The sequence below is a fragment of the Anguilla rostrata genome, chromosome 8 (assembly GCF_018555375.3).
Source record: "Anguilla rostrata isolate EN2019 chromosome 8, ASM1855537v3, whole genome shotgun sequence".
NCBI lineage: Eukaryota > Metazoa > Chordata > Actinopteri > Anguilliformes > Anguillidae > Anguilla > Anguilla rostrata.
In genome coordinates, this window is record NC_057940.1 from 33042831 (window position 1) to 33065090 (window position 22260).

General features: G+C 41.8%; 1 protein-coding gene across 4 annotated transcripts in view; it reads right to left on the bottom strand.

Moving 5' to 3' along the window:
• Nucleotides 1–22260, bottom strand: part of LOC135261459 (growth factor receptor-bound protein 10-like) — a 73817-nt gene that overhangs the window by 38681 nt on the left and 12876 nt on the right. Inside the window, exons 2-3 of one of the 4 annotated variants that reach the window (XM_064347773.1) lie at nucleotides 17345–17461; nucleotides 7807–7900 (exon numbers count right to left, since the gene is read on the bottom strand). In XM_064347773.1, coding sequence (XP_064203843.1) covers nucleotides 7807–7900; nucleotides 17345–17395 — 145 coding nt within the window. In that variant the 5' untranslated portion in view covers nucleotides 17396–17461. Of the gene's footprint in view, nucleotides 1–7806; nucleotides 7901–11831; nucleotides 11962–12509; nucleotides 12530–17344; nucleotides 17462–22260 lie in introns of those variants that run through there. The other 3 variants (XM_064347775.1, XM_064347774.1, XM_064347776.1) reach the window with 3 other exon arrangements.

Below are 22260 nucleotides of genomic sequence, written 5' to 3' on the forward strand. Positions count from 1 at the left end.
TTGGAGTTAGCACACTGCAGAGTTGGCTTAAAACACTGGGTACATTGCCATGGAAATAAGCTTTGTTTCCCAAAATGGGAAAGGCAGAGTTAGTCCACAGTATCAACAAAAGTTAGCCGGCTGACCCATTATTTGACCTTTGAATAATTATGTTTCTTAAAGCATTATTTCAGCTTGGAATAATGGCTCAAGAAACAGCCCCCTAAAGTGATCCTGACATAACTCACTAATACATGACAGCCCATAAGGGCCCAACAGCAGGGCAGAATCGTTCATAATCTCCACCTCTGCGGACCACTGCAAAAATGGAATTCGGTTAAGGGTGACATTAATGGAGGGGGTGGCTGAAAATATCTCATGTTCCTGCGTTTCTGCGACGGTTGTGAGGTTAGGTTACTCGCACACAAATCTCAAAGCCATCTCGAGAGGCCTTGTGCAGTGCTGGTTTTCCACCTCCAGCACCTGTGCTCTCAATGCGGTGCCGGAGAGCTTTCTTTGCCTTCTGGTGCCTGCATGGACATTTGAAACCATCGACTGTCACCGACTTTTCCCACAACACTCACAGCACAACTCCATATTCATATTCCACATGACCTGCTGGATGGATCACAAAAACACATGGACACACTCAGACTCACGCACCGTTAGCCCGAACCACAGCTGCCCATCGCAGCTCCAGGAATCAGGGCTGCCACTGCTCCAGATACACCCGACCCTCACACATCACAGTAGGCTATGCCAGCTTTGCTCAGGCGCTATAACTGGCACACAGAACTATGAACTGCTTTGCCAAGGGCTTCCTGTTGCATTCTCCACACTTTCAAACGCAAATGAAACTTGAGTATGCACTCTATCATGAGGGCGGCAGACAGGTCACTATCGATGAGACATTTTATTCTCAGGCAAGCCAGTGTAACGCTCTCTGAGACAGTAGTATTGGATAATGGACCTTTTACCAAATTCATAGTCCATTGTACCACACAATCCATCCATTATGTAATTCCTGGTCAGGGTCACAGGGGGTGCTGGAGCCTATCCCAGCGTGCATTGGGTGAGAGGCAGGAACACACCCTAGACAGGTCGGCAATCGTTCGCAGGGCACACACACCACTGGAATATCCACACCTTTAGATCAAATAAAATAACCATTAGATCATCTTATTGATATTAATTGAGCTCATTAAGTTAAGGATGATTAACAATCAATTCACATCCTGGATGTATCAGTAGGTGGCAAGTAAAGTCAGCCAGGTAGCTGAACTTAACCAAACCGATATTAGCGAGCTACCTAAATAAATAGTTAAGCTTTCTCAATTTTCTCATTTGATTAGCCTATTTTCTGTAATAACATAGTGCTGAGTAACAATTATTAATTTCCAATCATCAGATTGATAGCTAATGTTGTTTGCAGATTAACATAATTTAAGTTTTCATATTATTAAGAAATATGAAGTCTCATTTATGCTGATAAACTCTCAGTCACACACCCACATCCAATCACATCCACTCTCACACTAACTCTCCTTAACACACCCACACCCAATCACATCCGCTCTCAAACTAACTCACTGTCACACATCGACACCCAATCACATCCGCTCTCACACCAACTCTCAGTCACACCCACAACCAATCACATTGGCCCTCACACTAACTCTCATTCACACACCCACACCTAATCACATCTGCGCTCACACTAACTCTCAGTCACACACCCACTCACAATCACATCCACTCTCACACAAATTCAGTCACACACACATTCACATGTTAAAACACCACTCACTCACTCACTCACTCACTCACTCACTCACTCACTCACTCACTCACTCACTCACTCACTCACTCACTCACTCACTCACTCACTCACTCACTCACTCACTCACTCACTCACTCACTCACTCACTCACTCACTCACTCACTCACTCACTCACTCACTCACTCACTCAGTGGAGATGCGGTTCGTAGAAAGAGCAGCAGATGATAAAGCCTGTACTTTGCCTGCCTTTGTTTCCCAGCCAGGCAGCTGCAGGCCAGTCTGGCGTGTGTTCCTTCATAAAACAGTAATCTGATATTGTGCGCTGAAGAATTTACAATAGTGCGATGACACAAATGGTTCACGAGAGGGGAACCCTGGCAGGGGTTGAAACTATCATCTGCAGAAAGGTGTGAAATTTAATCAAATAAGTACAATGTCTTGACTAAGAAGATAAAGCCTCTTTAATTTTGCCACTGGTGTTGACACAAAAAGTAAAAAAAATCAGCTAAATAATAATTACACAAGTTGAACACATTAGAAATGAATTGTGCTCTTAATTTGAAAAATCCCCAGGAGGCAGCCTGAGCTGTTCACTATTAACACACAAATGGAAAATATGAAGCCATGATTCCCCATAGTTACCCAACAGACCGTAAACCACTTTTAAACACGTCAAATCAGCCACATCAAACGTAGCTGCCTGGTTTACGCACCAATTTCATAAGATAATTAAGATTTTATTTATTTGTTTTTTTTACTTATGAATTGTGATATTGTGGACAGCTATTTTGAGCATACCTACCTACCATTAGCATTCATAACGCCAGCATTAAATGCGAAGTATTGATGGATCCTGGTCTCCGGAATGCGGCCCGGGAGGGAAGCGTTCGCTAAGGCATGACATAAGCCGTGTGTGGATTTCAGTCAGCTGCTGGCGACGAGGAAATTGGCCGAGCGGGACGGGTAATTTCTTTCCTGTCACTTCGGGCGTCTGAAAAAAATCTACAAAAGAACTCGCAAAGCACCAAGGAGACGGAGGGGACGCGATCCTAAACCCCGCGGGATTATTGTCAAACGCTCTTTAAAAAAAAAAAAAAAGAGAGAGAGAGATCAAGGGTATTAGGCTAAGAAATTCCAGCTATTTGCACCTTGATATTTTGCTCCTCGGTCTGCGGTAACGTGTGGTCACACACGGCATTCCTCACATGCCGAAGCGGAGACGGAGATGGCAGGAGGAGACGGCAGAGAGCGGGATTACGCCAAGGGTACCCAACCCAGAATCGCACACCAAAAATAACCGTAATGCCATAATTACATTATTTCTTCAGCAGACGGTCTTATCCAGGGGAAGTCGCATAGCTAGCATTTTTATATGCCATTCATTTAAACCGCGGGGATAGGTACTAAAGCAAGGTTAAGCCCTTCAAAGGTGCTCAGAGGCAGAACAACAGCAGTACTGTATTAGGGATTTGAACCTGTAGCCATATGAACAGAGCGATTTCTCAAACACTAAACCGCACTGCTGTAAAGGCATTTGCGGTATAATTATAGTTCAGTGCACACAACCGTGCAACAATATGCTTAGGTTACAAGGTGGAAACTTTTAGCTCAGACTCACCATATAAGGGCTCATTAATTTAAATTATGTGATAATTATATAAAATAAACACTGATCTATAATTATTAGGTGCAGGCCATTTTGTGCAAAACCTCTTAGAGATCACTATCCAAATCAAAAAAATTATACGATGGGCTGAAGGATTTCTTTTTTCTTTCCAGGATGGGTCTTAATGCAAGATAATCTGAACACAAAGTTATTTCAAACATTTCCTGTTATTATTAAGGAGACAATGCAGAAAGCAAGCACTCTACAGCTTCCATATGGCACATTTCAGTGTGAAAACAGACACATTCATTACAACCAGATGTACCCTGCATGCATTACAAGTACCGTGATAAGACGGCGCTTATGTCCTCTGTCCAAAAAGAACAGAAATCCACAGATGTTTGCAAAACGTACAGTACAGTAAGGCACTTAGGGAGCGGAGAGAGAAAAAAACACGCTCGGGAAAAATGTTTAGTCAGACATACCAAAGATTTATAAATCTGCCTTGTGCGGGCCATTGATTTGATATACATTTCCTATTGCTAACTAAATGCTATTCCTGCTACCCCCAAGGGATGTGCTGACCCTCCAGTGATACCACAGAATTACCATTATCATTAGCAACAGCGATTTCGCAGTAATGTCTATTCCAGCAGGCCTGTTTTGTGATTTGCCATTAAGCTACAAGGTGTGCAGAGGTTAACGGCCTACACAAGTTCAGATCCAAGGGATTTGGTTGCACTGTACACCTGGTCATAAATCACTATTGAGTCACCGGTCCACCACAAGCTTGCCTGGCCAACTTCAACTTGATGATGGGGAAGAGCTTGTGGTCTGTCTGAAAAGACTAGACAAAATCCTCTGGAAGACCAGGTTAATCATTTAAACAGCAAGCAAAGTCTTAAAGTAACTCAGCCAGTAACATCATGCGTGTGACAAGCTCCGGTATATTTGCATTAGGATTAAGTACAGAAATGGAAAGGTCATAACTATATCAGGTGCAAATATTCTCAGTGCAAGTTATAGTTATATACAGTCACTACAGAGACAACACCCTGCACACTTTTCTTCAAGCGTAACTGAATTTATGATGGCATCAAAACAAGCTACCGTGCACTTGCACGAGTTCATTCGGGACAAATGAACACTTGTCCATAATGCCAACCTGATAGTAGTATTGGACCAATAGCTGGGCTTGGTGCCACATACTCACGGTCATGCCAAGCAGTAGATAGCGCAGCCCTCTCTGGAGTTCCATAACTTTTATGAGTTCTCTGCTTCAGAGGGACCCTCCTCCACAAGCATGATGACCATGCCTAATCTCCACACACTATTTCAGGAGTTTAGGAGACCATGCAGATGACCGCCCTTCATAAAACTGGAATCATATCAGACCAAAATCTTAATGTCTTCAGAGAAGAGAGAAGAGGTAGAAAGCAAGAGAAAGAGTAAAGGTGAGAGAGGGTACAGATGAGGGGTGGAGCAGGGAAGATGGATGGATGAAGAAGGGGTAGAGGGGAGAGAGAGAAAGAGAGAGGGGGAGGGAGAGAGAGAGAGAGAGAGAGAGTGAGCAGGGGAAGGAGGGGCTGAAGAGGGGCTCACGAAAATTCAGGGAGGGAGGGAGAGGGAGGACAGGACACAAGATTGAGGAGAGATTCTTTAGAGGAGGTATGTCCCCAGCAGGGCTTCAAACCCTATTAAACTGAGTGGTAATTCTGCAGCCCTGTACATGCGTGTAACCTAAATCTGAGTATTTGCCCTGAAACAGTTTAATGTAATGTATCATATTAAAAAAAAGATACAGACAATCTAGACCAGCTCACCATCATGAAACGTATCATTATGGTCACAAGGCATATAGCCAACTGGGATGAATCCATATAACACACAGATAAATCAATGACAGCAGATTTAAGCTAAAAAGCACAAGCTCAAACTGAACTAAAACGTGCTCGGGAGATTTATAGTGCAGAATCCAGAAGTTGCAGTGAACAGGACTTTGTTTTTCCCAGGTGTGATTTCAGGAAATCATTTACTTTAGGAGAGAAAAGGGAGCATGCCAAGCCACTGTTGCCTTAAACCACTCTCTCCTCACCAGCCAGAGACGGGAGACACGTTTATCTACAGCGAGCAGCTTCACCCCAGAGAAAAAGGACTACTTCTTGGAGCCATTATCAGTGTGACACTATACTATCGACCAACGAAAACACCTAAAATCCAGCTGTCAGCATCTCTAGAGCGCCCCAGATGACACCGATGACAAACTACAGTGCACTCATCAGTGCGTTATGAAAACGAGCTCGGTCAACTTCACTGAAGATCCGATTATGACAGAAAGCAAGAGGAGAGAAGAGCAGGGAGAATGGCAAAGGCTTTGTTCCACCAGGCAGTTGTGCAATTAACTGAATGAACAGAAAGTACAGAACTGCTAATATACTTGACAGGAAAACACCCCAAGGAGTCAAACATTTTGCATTAATGAGAACCACAAACACAACTACAGTGTACTGTAGATCGTTAGTGTAGCTTCTAGCTGTGCTACAGTGCTGAAAAGCTTTTGGCCAAAGATTTTTTAAATGGCTTTTCTATCATGTTATTTGCCAAGGATAAATGTCTAGAGGAAAATGATGTTAGGCCAAAAGCTGCCACCAAACTCCCATAATGCAACTCACATAAGTATTTTTTTTTTTTTTTTACGAGAGATTAGATTTCTTTACACTAATAAGGAAAATGGAGCAGTGTCTTGATGGCAAAGAGTGAACATCTTACAAAGGGGCACACTCCAGTCAGTAACTCTATCCTCCTCTAATGCAAAAACAGTTTATAACACAGATTTATATGCCAGAACTTTCACCCAGTGTCAGGTTCAAGCAGTGCGTTTCAAAAAAGCGGCCCCTCATTAGCCAGCTTTATGTTCTGAGGCGAAGCCGTACAGTTGACCTCTGGCACGTATCGACCCTCTCATGTTCACGTCTGATTACATAAAAAAACTTCTCTGATTAATTGAAACAACTAAAAGAACATCCTATGAGCCAACAAGTACTACGCCAACAAGGCTTCTGCTTCATGGAGCTTCAACAGGAAAAAGAAAACATAGGAGGTTCCATAAATGGAAACGTATCGGGAGTCAGACAGGGGGTTCAGGGAAGCCGCAGGGCAAAGGGTTTTTTTTTGGGGGTGGGGGTGGGGGTGGGAGGCAGGACTGGTAGCTGTTACATGAAACTTTCAAATTACATGTTCTACTATGTCTGGATGAAATTAATCTTCCTGTATATCGAGTCCAAGAAACAAAATCTCTGATGTACTGTGCCAATGATCTCTGCTTTCCTACAGACGCTGGCTTCCTCCTGTGTGATCCGTTTTTACACTACATACGACCCGGAAAATAAAATTCTAATGTGATTTCTGCTTCGCTTATTTCCATGACAGCACCAAGCATTCTTGACCACTGCCAGACATTCCAGCATATTTCAGGCCACACCTCCCATGCTGGGTCAATATTGTGCTTAAATCTCATGCTCCGATTATTACGGGCAAATTTTCTGTATTGTACAATTACACTGAAAGCGCAATTACAATGGCACCCCCACAGTCTTTACAAATCAGCCTATGAATTGGTCAAATGTTTACAATGGAAACATGCTGAACATATATCCCAGCTAGAGCTTAATGAGCAAGTCCGTTATTCGTAAACAAATCTAACCCCCCATACACACAAATATCCACATAGACACACATGCATGCAAACGCACACACACACACACACACACAGGCAGAGAGGCACACGTGCGCACACACGCATGCGCGCGCATGCATTCACACACACACACACACATGCACAGGCACAAAGGCACACGTGCACACAGACACACACACACACACACCTCTACCTCCCCTTTCCTCTGCTTGCTTGCCTCCCTCTCTCCCTCCCTCCCTCCCTCCCACACAGACGCCTCTACCCACTGCTGACAGTACCAGTTTTAAACACCGAAGTAAGTGCTCTCAGACTTGGAGACATTTCACTTAATCTTAAACAATGTTGGACTTCATTCACTAAAAAATGAGGTTACCATAGTTACCTCACGGGTTCAAAACACATTTATACCAGAGAAATGAGATAGGCCTTGCACTCAAAATATACTTGATTTGCCAGGGAGAACGGATAAGGATTATTACCTTTTAAAAACTTCCAATGAAAAGCAGTAAAATTGTGCACTATAAACCATGCTACAACTATATAACAAAAAAGGACAGATGTTTAACTTAAAGTGAAAAGGAATAAAACTGGAATTAATTAAAATATATCCATATTATATCCTAATAAAATATGCTTTATTCCACAAATACATACTCCTTTTGTATTGTATTGGAAAAACATTACAGAATTGACAGCAGCGCACATTGCTTAAACACTCCATGTAGATGGTGTGAGCACACTTGCCATGATGGTTAGGTGAATTCCGACTGGACGACTGTTGGAAATTTGGTCCAATCAGATCAGGTGGTCTGTGAGTGGCAGCCCGGTCAACATTGTCCTGCCAAGACAGAAGTACAGAAAAGCCATCAAAATGAGTTAAGCATCCCAATTTCAGTCTAATTGTGTAATTATGATCAAAGTACCCTGTTTGTATTTAAATAATTCTCCATCAAGGTCTTTACAGTAAACCTCAATTATAAGGGTAGCAAATATCCAGAACTGAGAGTGAAATTAGAAACAAAACTGAACACAATAATGTCTGTCAGCCAAAAGGCTGGGTCTGACTGGGAGGAGGAGGACAAAGGAACAGCGTTCCACCACTGGGAGAAAACTGGATCATTCATTGACAAGAGACTGATGAAGTCTGAGCCTCTCATTTACACTCACACACATGCAAGCACGCCTGCACACACACATACACGCGTGCACACATACGCACACAGGCATGCTCACAGACACACACACACACATGCACAAACACACATGCATGCCCACACATACATACACACGCACACACAGGTGCGCACGCACACCCACACACACATACGCCTACCCACACACACACACACACGCGTGCACACATACACACGCGCACAAGCATGCTCACAGACACACACACACACACACGCCCACACACACGTGCACAAGCACACACGCACGCACGCGCAAATGTGCACACACATGGTCCTCAAAAGACACTGCTTGTTACCCCAGGCGACTCCAAAAGGTCAAAGGCTATGTTTGCCTACTCGCAGGAGGAGAGACGCATGTGTCTGTGTGCTGCAGCAAGACTCTATGCGTGTTTGTTTGCATGTGTGTGCTTGTGTCTGTGTGTGTCTGTGCGTGCGTGCGTGTGCTGCTTACAATATTAAGAAAACAACAAAAGAGGACACAGCAGATTTGGAAATGCAAACAAGCACTGGACGCAGCACAGCTAGTGCGTGCAACCCAGAGCAGGCTGTGCTCTCTTGAACTTATGTCCTTAAAGTCTGCTTTAAGAAATGTAATATATTATTTATTTAAATTCCCACAGCGAAATATGGACACATCATGCACCCGTGGCTCTCATGCATGAGGAAAGCCAGCCACTCCTGACAGAGCACACTACCTCAAATATCACAAATGACTTTATTTTCCAAAAACCCATACAAGATGTGTGCATCCCTAAACTCAAAAAGACTTGAGGGGCATGCCATGCATTTTCATGACTGTAAGGCAGTGTTCGTAAGGATTTTTCCCACATATTTACTGGGAACATATAAACATCCCCATAGGATGTAAAATATTCAAATTGCTGCTTCATTTTTACCACGATCACATCTGATTAGATGGGAAATGAAAATAAGTACCCACCCTGCTTTTCAGACCCAAAAGCTAATCCAAGTCAAATGCGTCTAGACATGGCCATCACCAGACAGAGCTAAATAACCCAATTACCCGAGTGTGACTGATCCCTTCTGATTTCAGCCCAAACTACGCTGCATGACCCTGCCCTGACCGCTTCTTAAGTTCACTTCAACTGCGAGGGCAAGCGCAGCAGGCAGATAGACAAACTGTACTCTCTCCCTCCCTCGGTACATTTGTTTTCTCTCCCCCTCTCTCGTTCTGTCTCTCGCACACACAGACGCACGCAGACTGAACTCTTGCGTCTGTGCAGTTACTCCTCTTAGAAACACGCCCCCACGCTTCTATAAAGCATTATCATCGTCTTAAATTTATGAGCTTTGACCGGGACCCCGTGTTAAAAAAAAGACTGAAAATTAATTTAAAAAACAGGAGAAATGTAAGACGCCATTAGCAATTCATGGATAAGTGAGTTTTGTGATAGAAACATTTAACTGGCCGAGATTGGATTTAAGTCATTTATTATGAATAACTGACACAATTATGGGTGGAGTGTTGAGTGGTGTGTGCATGTGCATCGCTAGCTAAAGGTGGAAGGCACAAAGGCCCCAAAATCTTCCAGGGTAGCATGGCATACTCGAGCCAAAAATCTCAGATGAGTTTAACCAATCAGATTACATCAACCGAATGCAACCAATTCAAAGGAATGCCACCTGACTTCCAGGCAACTGTGGATGTTTATAGTGCTGCGCTCCAGTTAATAAAAAAACAATGCCATAGTCTATTCCAGTTAAAGGAGCTGAGCACTTTCATTTGTTATGTAGCTACTATAGTTATTTATATGCTAATTCATCGGTTTCAATAAGAAATGAACGGTTGACAAGAACACTGACCTTCATGTTAAATATAAATGAATGAGAAGTAGCTCATTTTGAGATAAAAAGACTGACTGATAATAAAAGAAGAATGTGACCAATAGCAATGTTATCTGCTGCAACTGTAAGAGTACAAATTTCTAAAGTAAAAAGGGCTCATGGGTAGCCAGCTGTGACAACACAGAGGTGTCTCACATCCCTGTGCAGCTCAGCCAGACAGTTTTACTGTAGACAGCCAATGTCTCCCAGACCAGTGTGGTTTGAGGCATGCTTAAGTGCTCTTCAGACAAGTGGGAACAGGGGGTAGGTGGATTCTGTCTAACAGAAACAAGGCCTCAAAGGACTCGATTCATGCTGAAGACCGCTTTGTCTCACCTAGTGATTCTAGGTGAAAATCCCTAATCCACGAGATCAGCAGTGTAGAGGTTATGAAACTGACTGAGGGACCAAAAACTTGTAGTTTCAATCCATAATTGAGATAAATATGAATTATAGCAGCAAACATCCAGCAGTGTCTGTGGGGCAACTGTAATGAATTTACAGTAAGTTTCTATGAATAAGCCGGGTAACATAATGAATCAGAGATGAATCAGAGATAAAATTATATGAAAACTAAATCTGTGAGGCTGGGAGAGAAGGCCATTTAAATAACAAAAGTAATGAATAATAAAAATAAAACTACTATTATTATTGTTGTTGCTGTTGTACTTATTATTATTACTACAATATCACCATGGCAATAGCCCAGACTAAGTCAGACTGCATGAGATATATTTTCTTCAGTGATTAGTGAGAATCTAACCTTTCACCTTGGAGAGGACACTAGGGATCTACAGATGTGCATGTCACTGCGAGCGTGCCTGATCTGCCTAAAAATGCTCCCAACCCCACCATCTGTTCAACTTCAGTCATTGGCCAACACAAACATAAAACAAATATTGGAACAGTCCGCTGTGTTAGTTCAGACACGCTTTTCACAACTCTTTCCACGAAGAGTTTTCATGACTTGCTAATTGGGCAGAAATCCTGCCTTAAGTGTGCAAATAAAAAATGAATAACAATAAATACTTTTTTTTAAAAAAACAGACAAAAGGAAAACGAAAGAGGGAAATGCTGAAATCTCTTTTAACACGTTTGTTTCGAGACTAAACGGGCGATTCGTTTCGGCGAGAAAGGATTATTCCGCAACCTTTTCAAACACACAGCCTATAAAAAATTCTAAAAACCAAAGCTGTCTGTTTAAATGCAACGACCAATTTGTCAATCCCCCGGATCTTTAAACGCTTTCTAATTTAAAGCGGTTCTAACCGAAGACTGGAGAAGAAAAAAACTATATAAAACCACATTTTCAATTTCCAGCTTCCAGGAAATCCAAGAACACAGAGCCCGATCTTCCAGGAACTGAGCGCCGCAAGAGATCCCCGGGCTCGGCTCACCCTGAAAACATCTATAAAACTCGAGACGGAAATTTACAACTCTGAGAACGCTGATAGGTTTCAGGGACGGGAGGGGGGACCTGATGGATATTGCAGTGCGAAGGCAGCCACAGTCCTAATGGCAAAGCCACATTTCGGGAGCGCAGCGGCGTGCAGAGCATGACTGCAGCAGGCCTACCCCCTCTGCCAAAAATGTTATCGCCGCGCATTCAAGGAAAGCCTGAAAGCATTCAAGGAATCGAAAGACCAGCAGACCGCGCTCGTGCTTTTAGGCTGATAAAACTGCGCTGCACAAATTATTTGAAAAGAAATTTACGGAAAGAACGCAATATACCTGGTTGTTGTCAGTGGCAATATCAAAACGAGAGGACATGTTTCAAATAGCCACTCTTTTTTGGCGCCTCCGCCAGTGGCTAGAGAGGCACTTTCTGTAAACGCGAATGCGAAACATTCAGCTATTATAGGAAATCTAGTTTGACCACTCGTATAATTTCGACCAGAATTGATGTGTTCCCAAGTATGATTTACTTGCTAACAGACATGCGAGAACAGCCACAAATTATAATTAAACATTTTATCTGCTGGCAATAAGGTAGGTAGTTAATACCTACTTAAGATACTGGCCACTTGTGGAAGAATTTTTTTTTTGTACCTTTCATTATGAAGCCCCCCACACGGCCTGTGAAAGGACAGCTACTATAGCCTACTTTAAGGACTAAATCTGAATAAATGCATATATAAAGAGATACTGGATATTGAGGCGGGCGTTTATGTAGAAAAAAAGCAGTATGATGGACAAATGTAAATATTCGATTGGTTGTGTTTTAGCAACTAGCCACGCCACCGTCAAGCAATTTTTACTATCGTTTCAGCAAATTACTACAATGAGCAGGGGAAAACAATTTCCCCATAAATATTCAATATTAGCCATGCTCAAATTGAAAATGTATTTCTTTCAAACAAGACAGCAACCCTAAATGCTTTAAAGATAATATAAATGAGCTCTCCAAACCTGCATGGTAGTTGAAATTTGTGTCGTGGGGCATCAGTGAGCACAGGCACACAAAGCCTTTGTAAAACTTTCTGTTAAACTTCAAACAGGACAGATCAGATGGAAAAACCAATCAGATCTTAATAGATGACTTTGCTGGCAGGGGGCTATGCAAATGAATTCAAACAGACCATAAAACAAAAAGATCAGAAACAATATAAAATCCCCAGTGACATTTATTGAAAAGCAAATATTTTCATATTCGAAAGGGGATGCGAACCAGTAAACCATATATTCTGGTGGCCTAACAAGTTGATCAGGCTATATCTGACTATATCCAGGAGTGCAGCAGGACATTATTGCCTCTTCATCCTACCAGAGAAGGGCAGGTTACATCATCCAGGATTCCTCAGTACACTAATGCATAGGCACCAGCGCCCCCTAGCAATCTGCCAGGTTCCTACAGGATACCAGTTTTTTTACATTAACTTGTTTTTTCAGTGAGATGCATTCCTCTCCTTAGATTTGTGCAAAGGTTGCTTTAAGTCACTGGCTCATGGAGCTTTTGGAGAGAACAACACACCTGGTGCTGGTGATGACAAGGGACCACTGGTGGGGCTGGGGGACTATCCAGTCTATAGCCCGGGTGACCAAATGATCATGAGGCCTGAGAGGAGTGGACTGTCCCAAACCAACAAGCCGTCCTCGACCTGACCCATAAAAGCACAAGCTACTTCCCGTGAAGAAAAAGTCACGAGGCTACGCAAATTCAGCGCTTTTTAATTTACAAAGTCGCACTGAATGAGTCACCGTACGCTGAAGTATTTCACGACTAGAGACGAAATGCTGTAAACCCTCAGACTGCCAATGCCACCCCCACCCCCAGCCTTCTCCCTCACCCTTTAGGGGAGAAAGGTTACAGCTGGAGGAACACAAAGCCCCAACCACCGATTTACCCAGCAGGGGATGCCTTACCCTGCACTTGTGTGTGCACCAATTGGCCATCAGACTGAAAGGCGAATACAGTAAAGAACGCTGAGCAACACATTAAAGTTCAGCATAAATTCAAGAAAGGAAACTTGCGGAACAAGGAGTAAAATATGAGAAACAGATGATTCAAAATACATAAAGAAAAAGGGATAAAATAAGGCAAGAGGGAACCTTTACTTCTACAGAGGTCAATTTCAACCATCCATTCAAGACAGTGGTTGGTGAGCTTCCCCTGGAGTGCAGAGCAAAGCTCCAGTTCCCCAGCTCCAAGAATGGTTTGGAAATCTGCCCAAAGTCCCATAACATTCTCCCAGAGTTATATAACAGTGTAAAGAGGTCACTTTTGCTCCTTATTTATGCACACAAAAGTTGCATAAGGAAAATGAGCCAGAGAATATAAAATAGCAAAAGCAAGAAAGCTAAAATGAGACAATACGCACAACTTCACAATCTCGTGTTTATTTTCCACTTAATTCTAAAATATTCTAATTCTAAATATTATTTGGTCAGACGACAGGCCTATTTTATATAACAGGAATAGGGGCAACTTCCTTTTTCGCCTGGGCCACAACGCTGTTGGGAGAGCCCTAAATCCACAGGACGGTCATACAAAACTGTGTGAACAAACAACAAAAACAAAAACTGTATCAATATGAGCTGGTTAATACTTTCAGGAGGGGCACATATTAAAAGGCTTGTGTGTGGAGTTCAACTGCATGAAATCTGATGTGCTCAACTCGAAGGCATGTTCATCCCAGGAAGTGACTGGCGAGGCATAGTTCCTTGGACTTTTCATTCGTGCCTTCATGCCAAAATCTGCCGGCTATGATAAGTCATGTGCATTCAAACACAAAAGAGGTGTCTCTTAGGAACCTAGTTCCACTCAATAATGTAGATGAATAACTTTCCTATAGTCACTTTTCAAAGCTGACAGTTATTGGTCTCTTTTGTGCAAACTTTTTTCCTTTCTTTTACACTGCACCTTTTTTCATTTTCGTCAATGTAATTCATTTTGTTTTACACTTTCTCTCCACATCGACTATCTGGAGAATATATCTAAAAATTGTGAAGCAGCAACTTTACAAAGCACCCACCGAAATGGTGACCAGTGAAAAATTAAGCAATTGAGCACAATCATTGTGCCAGGATGCTAGGTTTGGAAGATGTATGGGCAGTAGAGTTAAGTGTATATGTCAATTTCAAAGAATACTTAATCCTCTTAAACCATGTATGTCAAAAACAGCTTGTTAACAGAAGAGAAGACATGTTTGTTTAATGTTATTTTTTACACATGCACACGAGCACGCGCACACACACCCACACACATTGATTTAAAAGCACACACGAGAAGCACATATTGCATGCGTACATATTGAATATGCAATTTGCATTTGTGTTCGTTTTCAATAATTTCACAAACGTTTATTTGGCATATGATGGTATAATTGTCAAATCAATAAATCAGTAGTTTCAGTGATTTCATAACCACAGCAATACAGTGACCCCAGACAGCATGCAGCAATTTTAAATTCACATTTGAACACAAAATCACGTAACACTTCTCCACAGAAACAACATTTAAATAGTTATCAAAATATTTATAAACATAAAAACATAGAAAACTTATCACTTGGATATGATTAGAGTTAAGGAACATTCTGTAAGTTTACAAAATATTACACTGCAAAGTGGATGAGGTTTATTCAAACAGAAAATACTTTCCCATCTAGGCAAGTTTGAAAAGAGTGTTGCTCTATTTTTTTTTTATTTTTTTTTTAAACAACTTGCATAGTGACCTAATGTATTCCACTTGAATCACACAATTTCCCTAGTTTTCTTTTATTCCATACACACACAGACACACACATGCACGCATGCGCACACACACACGCACCGCAACCACATACACAGAATGAAAAGCACAATATGCATATTAATGCTCATTCTTGAGATTTTTTGGTATGCAGTGAATGCCCAAGCTCTTGAATGTCTGAACTCAATGACACGGGGGCCTGAGGGTAAAATTAGCATGGCCCTTCACTTTACATGACAACACTCACACACGTAGGACATGCAAACTCACACAGGAACCGTTCGCATTTACACAACTGTGTGTGACAAAAAGGATTTTTTGGTTACATGAGAAATTCCACATCCCCCAGTGTTCCTCTGTTGTAATCTTTATGAAATGTGAATTTACCTTGAGGGCAAAAGCCGTTTTCTCATGCTCCACTTTGTATTGAGAATGCCAGATATTCTTGCCATCAGGACAGTTCTCTTTGCTATGAAAACTTACTACAGCTGGCTAGCACTTTATGTTAGGATACTAGCTTAATGGATGCTCTAACGAACCAATTTTCTGTGCAGAGCTGATCCTAGTTTCAATTAATGAAAATGCTTATGAATATTAATGCATCATTCATCTGCTCAAGTTCTGAATTTGATTAACTACCCAAGAAATGATAAGCGCACAAATATGCATAATCCACATTTGGAACACGTGTGAGATCTATCAGATGATGAATATGAGTGCAGAAGAAATAGGAAACAAACTGTAAAACAGGTGGAGTGGAGCATCTTCCTGAAATCTTCAGAATTCAGAGCCCAAAACGTCCCAAGCCCCTCTGATTAATAACATGTCAGACTTCGCTCACATCCTCTGACATGCATGCATGTGCACCCACCGCAAGCACGCTTCGACTGTGATCCTTTACATTTCTTTGATCCCTGGCAGTTGGCTAAAAAAATGAGTTTGGCGAGGCCTGGAGGACAGTTTGTGCGGTGATGCATTTACTGCAGAAACAGGTTTCGCACTGTGAATACGTAGAAAAGCTTCCTTTCTACCGATAATCTCCCCATCAACAAGCCAACGCTCTCTAATTTCACAGCTCTTTTCAGCTTTCGCAAACCCTGCACGCTTATTAACAAATACAGACTCAAAAGGCTGAACTCAGTGACCTTTCGCTGGTTATCAAGTGCACGTCACCACAATGCTGTGGAGCTGAGGAGTAAGACGCATTACATTTGGCAGAGTTTACTGGACAGTGAGTGAACATTTAGAATAGGCATAAACAGCTACATCCAAGGTAAACAAACTGACAAGAACGGCACACAACGACAAGTTTGGTGCTTGTATTGGTTTGCCGGAGAAATCTGTTAAGTATGCCAGTACCTTACTATAAACATCACTGCTTTCGCCACCTAAGTGTTCCTGCACTGACTTAAAGCATAGCATGTAGTTCAATGTGAGTTGCAATATCAGTTTGTTACAGAAAAAAACAAGTTCCAGAAAGCATTTCCTTTGGATTTTCTGTGTTTGGGGAGAAGCATAATGTTGGCACGCATGCAAACACAAGCAAATATGCACACACGCACACTCATACAAATACACACCGTGAGGGAAAAAATAGTCCACTCAATGTAAATACTAATGTTAATGTTAGCATTCTGAACACTAAGAGAAGGCTTGCACATTATTTTCACTATCACTACAAAACAAACACAACAAAAAAAGAATTGAAAAAATTAGGCTAACAGAGAGAGAGTTCCGTAGCTATGGGAAATGTGCAGCTTTTACTAAAATACTTTTACTAATTACTACTCAGGGAGATAGCTAGTAGCTTGGTGTTGATTTACGTGAATACTATTCAACTTGTGGGCTACATACACTTGCCTATGTCAAATGTGTATTCTGCACTTTATTTTCAAATGCTCCCAAAGTATAGCTACCTAATTGCGTGCACCCAGCCACCCACTGAAAAACTTCATTAAAGTTTGCAGCTATCTACAGACAATACAAATAGGCCTACATGTACACAAAAATAAAGGGGATAATAAATAAAAAGACTTAAAAGCTCTTTAATTACCTGGTAATTTGGGTGGTGAAGAAAATAATCCGGACATCCGGCTAAAGCCATTTTATCCCTTTATAAACTCTCTCTCTCTCGGGTATCACATTCACTTTTGATTGGTGTAACAAGAACCTGTGAAGAGAACGAATCGACACATTAACATGAAAAATGCTCGCTAAACACCTCGCTCTTATTTCAAACCCGGAATTGAGGCTGATGTCGGGCAGATAGCTAGTAATAACAACAGCCATGATAAAGCCATTTGATTGGTCCAAATCCAAGAGTCAATGATAGCACAGTGAAGCCTCACTTTCCCCATCATAAATCTAGATGCAGACAGTTGCACAAGTTAGCAAACAGGAGTTTCACAGACAGCCTACACCTCTGAGGACCAGAGAAGCATGTCAGAGGGCTTATAGCCCCCACTGAACACGGTGGTGCTCTTCACACTCCTATAAATCACTGTATCCAGAGACAAAGGGGAATTTCGCGAGTGCTGGACCTGATCAGAGGAAAATCCAGAGGATCCAGTCTTGACCATAAAGCATCTGGGTACTAGTGATGGATATTCACACAGTATTGCATCCTGTTGGCAGACTGGGTGGGTGCCTGGGTGCCACCGACGACCCTTGATTTAGGATAATTTTTTTCCTTTTTTTGTGTTAGTGTAATATATTTAGTTAAATATTTGTTGATTTACCTTTGTCAATCCAAACTGTAGGTTTAAAGTGGCTGCTCTGTTTTTGTTTATTCATTTGAAGCTGGGTGTGTATATCTGTGTGTATGTAGGTTTGTGTGGAATATCAAAATGTCTCCAATATCCCACCTGTGCAACCTCCTGTGTGTGTTTTATAGCCAAAGCAGTTGTATGGTTAACATTAAATTGTATACACAATTTAATAATGCTAGCTTGCCCAAAGAACCCTAGACAATGTTCAGAACTTGCACCTGATAAATACAGGGGTGAAAAATATAGCTGTGACGTACACATGCTTAGCTATGCACAGGGCCGTTGCTAGTGGGGTGAAAGATTCTAGGTGCCCACAGCTTGGGGGGGGGGGCCCACAGTTCAAAAAATGATTCAATTTGTTGTATTAAAAGGGGGCCCCAAATTCCTAGCTACACCCCTAGCCATGCGTGTACAAAAGTTAATACACAAGACATAAATTTATGCCCAAACAACATCCCCAGGAGGCACAAAACTGCCCAGACTTCCCAACTGGTATGCTTCAAGGATTGCCAAGGTCTGTACTGCTACTGTAAGACAAGTTGTCAAATCTGCCACAGTAAATCATTTCTTGGTTGCTTAAAATAGGAGCCAGCTAACTCGAGGTTTTCTTAGAGTATCGTCTTATCTCGAGATGAGATCGAGTTCGAGAACATGGCCATAAGTTACGGTTTCAGCACTTACATCTGACACATGTTCACCAAAAGTGCTGGAGTGTCTGCTAGTTGACTGAAGTCAAAAAATCTAACACCATGTTTAGGCACCATGCAGCTACCGGCAGCTAGATCTTCAGCCAACAAATTTAGCTGGCAGGACATCTTTGTCAGCTATCCTACTAGTGCACTGTAGCAAAAATAACCAAAAGTTGGCTGGACATCTTTGGGTTTGTTAAAGTCAAGGACATAGCGTTCCATTCAATCAGAGGCAAGTCTGAATTTTACTGCAATTTAAACCACAAAGATTTAAGATTTTAGAGAGAGCATTCCAGATTTCTCTCCGGTTCCAGCAGAAAGTGAGAATCTGAATCGTACAGTCTTCGGTAAATAATTTTAACAAATTGAAAATGTGTTCTGTGCCATGTCAAAAGGCATGTGAACATGTAGGCGACATTGGGCAGCTTAAAGCTTGATTGCAAACTGGGGGGGGGTGGCTGTCGGAACCGATCACAGACTGCGGGAGAGGGGCTCAAGGAGGAAAGAAAGTGTACCAGTGCGCATACAGAAGATGGAATTCATTACAATCAAATATTTAGACCGGACATTTATACTGCCCGGGTTGGGACCACAAACCAGACCTGTACAAATAATCTGAAAACCGGACATTCCAGCGCAAGACTGGACATCTGGCAACCCCACCTATATGGCCAAAGTGGAAATGGACATTAAGAAATTGCCCCCTGCATTGCTTGTTTTTCAGCACCCTCACTGCAAGGCAGAACTGAAAACAGCTCAGACAAAGTGCTAAAAGCCATCTCTAAGCCCTGAATTATTTAACAATGATTTGTGAAGCTTAGCGTTTTTAATCTCCCTTCCCAATTTAGACATAAAACAAGGACTGTATGAGGAGAGTGCTTAACCTTCAAACTGTGAGTGCTAATAATGGCTCAGTCATGAATTTTGCCAAAACAATATGCCTTCCTTTTGGATCGGTAAGCAAACTGAAAGGACTCAATAGTAATGAGCCCTGTGTGTGTGTGTGTGTGTGGAGGGGGGGCACAGACCGTGATTTCGACGTGGGTGTTCGAACATGTTTTTCTGTTATGTACTGCTCTGAATACAGTGAGAACTCATTTGCTGGGCTCCACAGATCCAGCGAACTATGATGTAGATCTCCTCTCACAGGAACCCACTTTAGGAGCGCCTGGCCTTGCTTTCCTCGAACTTTTTATCCTCAAACTTCCCATATTTCATTAGAAACACTTTGTTCTCAAATGCTCCTATGGTAAACGATAGGCCATTAAATGTGACCTCCCTCATCTGGACTAACTGACAGTTTTTGGTGGTTACATACATGAGTGGAGATTTATACATGCACACACACACACACACACACACATATATATATATAATATAATATATACACACACATACACAGCTCCATAATGTTTGGGACAAAGCCATATTTTTTATCGATTTGGCTCAGTACGCCATAATTTTAGTTGTGTAATCAAACTTTTCATATGTGGTTAAAGTGCAGATTCTTTGTGGTATTTTGATACATTTTGATTTCCCCATGAAGAAATAATGGCACTTTTTATACTCCCCATTTCAGACTGCCATAATCATTGGGACAAATGGCTTCACAGGTGTTTCTGAATAGTCAGGTGTGTTTAATTGCTTTTTTACTTCAAGTATAAGAGAGCTTTCAGTTCTAGTCTTCATTATAGGCTTTTGATTGCCTTTGGAGTCTGTTACTGGTGTTTGTCAGACAAGGACAGAAAGTCAAGGAAGCCAAGATGAGGCTAAGAAATAAGAAAAGAAAACAGTCAGAGACACAGGCCAAACCTTAGGTTTACCAAAATCAACTGCTGGAACATAATTAAGATGAAAAACAACACAGGTCAGCTCAGTAATCGAAAACGGCCTGGCAGCCCAAGGAAGACCTCTACAGTTCATGAACAAGGAATTCTCACCATAATGAAGAAAAGCCCCCAAACATCTGTCCTACTCATGCTGCTGCTGCTATCAGAAGTTACATGATCAATGAAGACAAGTGAGACAGTTAATGTAGCAGCCATACATGCCAAAACAGATGAGTGGGGTGATTTGGATCTTAGCCAGTTCCTTTTGGTCTCCAAACTCCAAACAGTTAAATTTGGTAGGCTTAGGTTTGGCCCATTTCATATTTCTTAGCCTCATAATGGCTTCCTTGGCTTTCACTGGCACAACACTGGTCCTTATGTTGACAAACGCCAATAACAGACTCCAAATGCAATCAACAGCTGAGAATCAAGATTAGACACTTAAGCTCACTTATACCTGCACTAAATAAGCAAATTAACATACCTGGCTAATCAGAAACACCTGTGAAGCCATGTGACCCAAACCTTATTGTGTCCTGAAATGGGGGGCTATGTATAAAAGTGCTGTTATTTCTAAAGCTGAAAATTTGTACTTTAACCACATGTGCATTGTTTGATTGCAAATCTAAAATTGTGAGTAGGGCCAAATCAAGAAGAAATATGTCTTTGTCCCAAATATTATAGACATATACATATACACAACATTTTAATTTACTCAAATGAATAACACTTCTTGAAACTAATGTTATGCTTCACAGATTACAACGAACAACAACCACATTTGAAAACAGAAGCATGGTTAAGTAAAACAGGAAGGTAAGTCAAAGCTTGTATATGGCCCCTTAGCTGAAACTTTTTTGGGTTCCCCTGACATAGCCTAAAAACAAAACAGATCCTGCAAACATTTCTTGGATATATGTCTGTGGGCGGGCACAAAATTGGCTGGCAGAGACGATGTGGAACCATGTGGAACACCGCTGGGTTTCTGAAAGGTGAGACTGAATAGTCCAGCCAAACAGCCAGCTTTCATTAGAATACTTATCACTGTGAGGCCACGCAGAACAAAGAGTGTGAAACAGTGGAACACTTGACCTCTTGACCCATTGTGCTAAAAACCTAGGCTGTGCCCACAGAGACCGTTAAGGCCTCTACGCATCAACCCAATGGCCCTGGACAAGCCAGGATTGCCGATTCTTGGGGGCCATCATTCTTTACGGTACAAGGCACACTGGATTGACGTTCTTTCCTGTATCCGCTCCGAGCCTGCACGGGGAGAACAAAACAAACATTCCCGAATGCACAGAAGCAGCTTTTGTTGCCCTCATATTTAGAATCCATGATAAATAACAGGTTGCGGTTCAAATTCAATAATCAATCAACTGTACTGGGCACCCAAAAAATAGATACAGTGCTTTGAAAAGGCATTTGCCCCCCCGGCAAATTTCTTGTTTTTGGCCATATTTTGAACCAAAATCATATTTGAACATTATATAAGTCCTTGTACAAACAAAAGGTGATATGATATAGCAAATAACACAAAAGGTAATAACTTTTACATTAACTACTCAACATCAGACACTTAAAAGTCCTGCAGGAAAAAGGTCTGCCTAACTTCAACAGCTGGTAAAATCTAGTCTCGTTGCCTGGGAGAAATTCAGGACCTCTTACAGTATTGTTTCAATT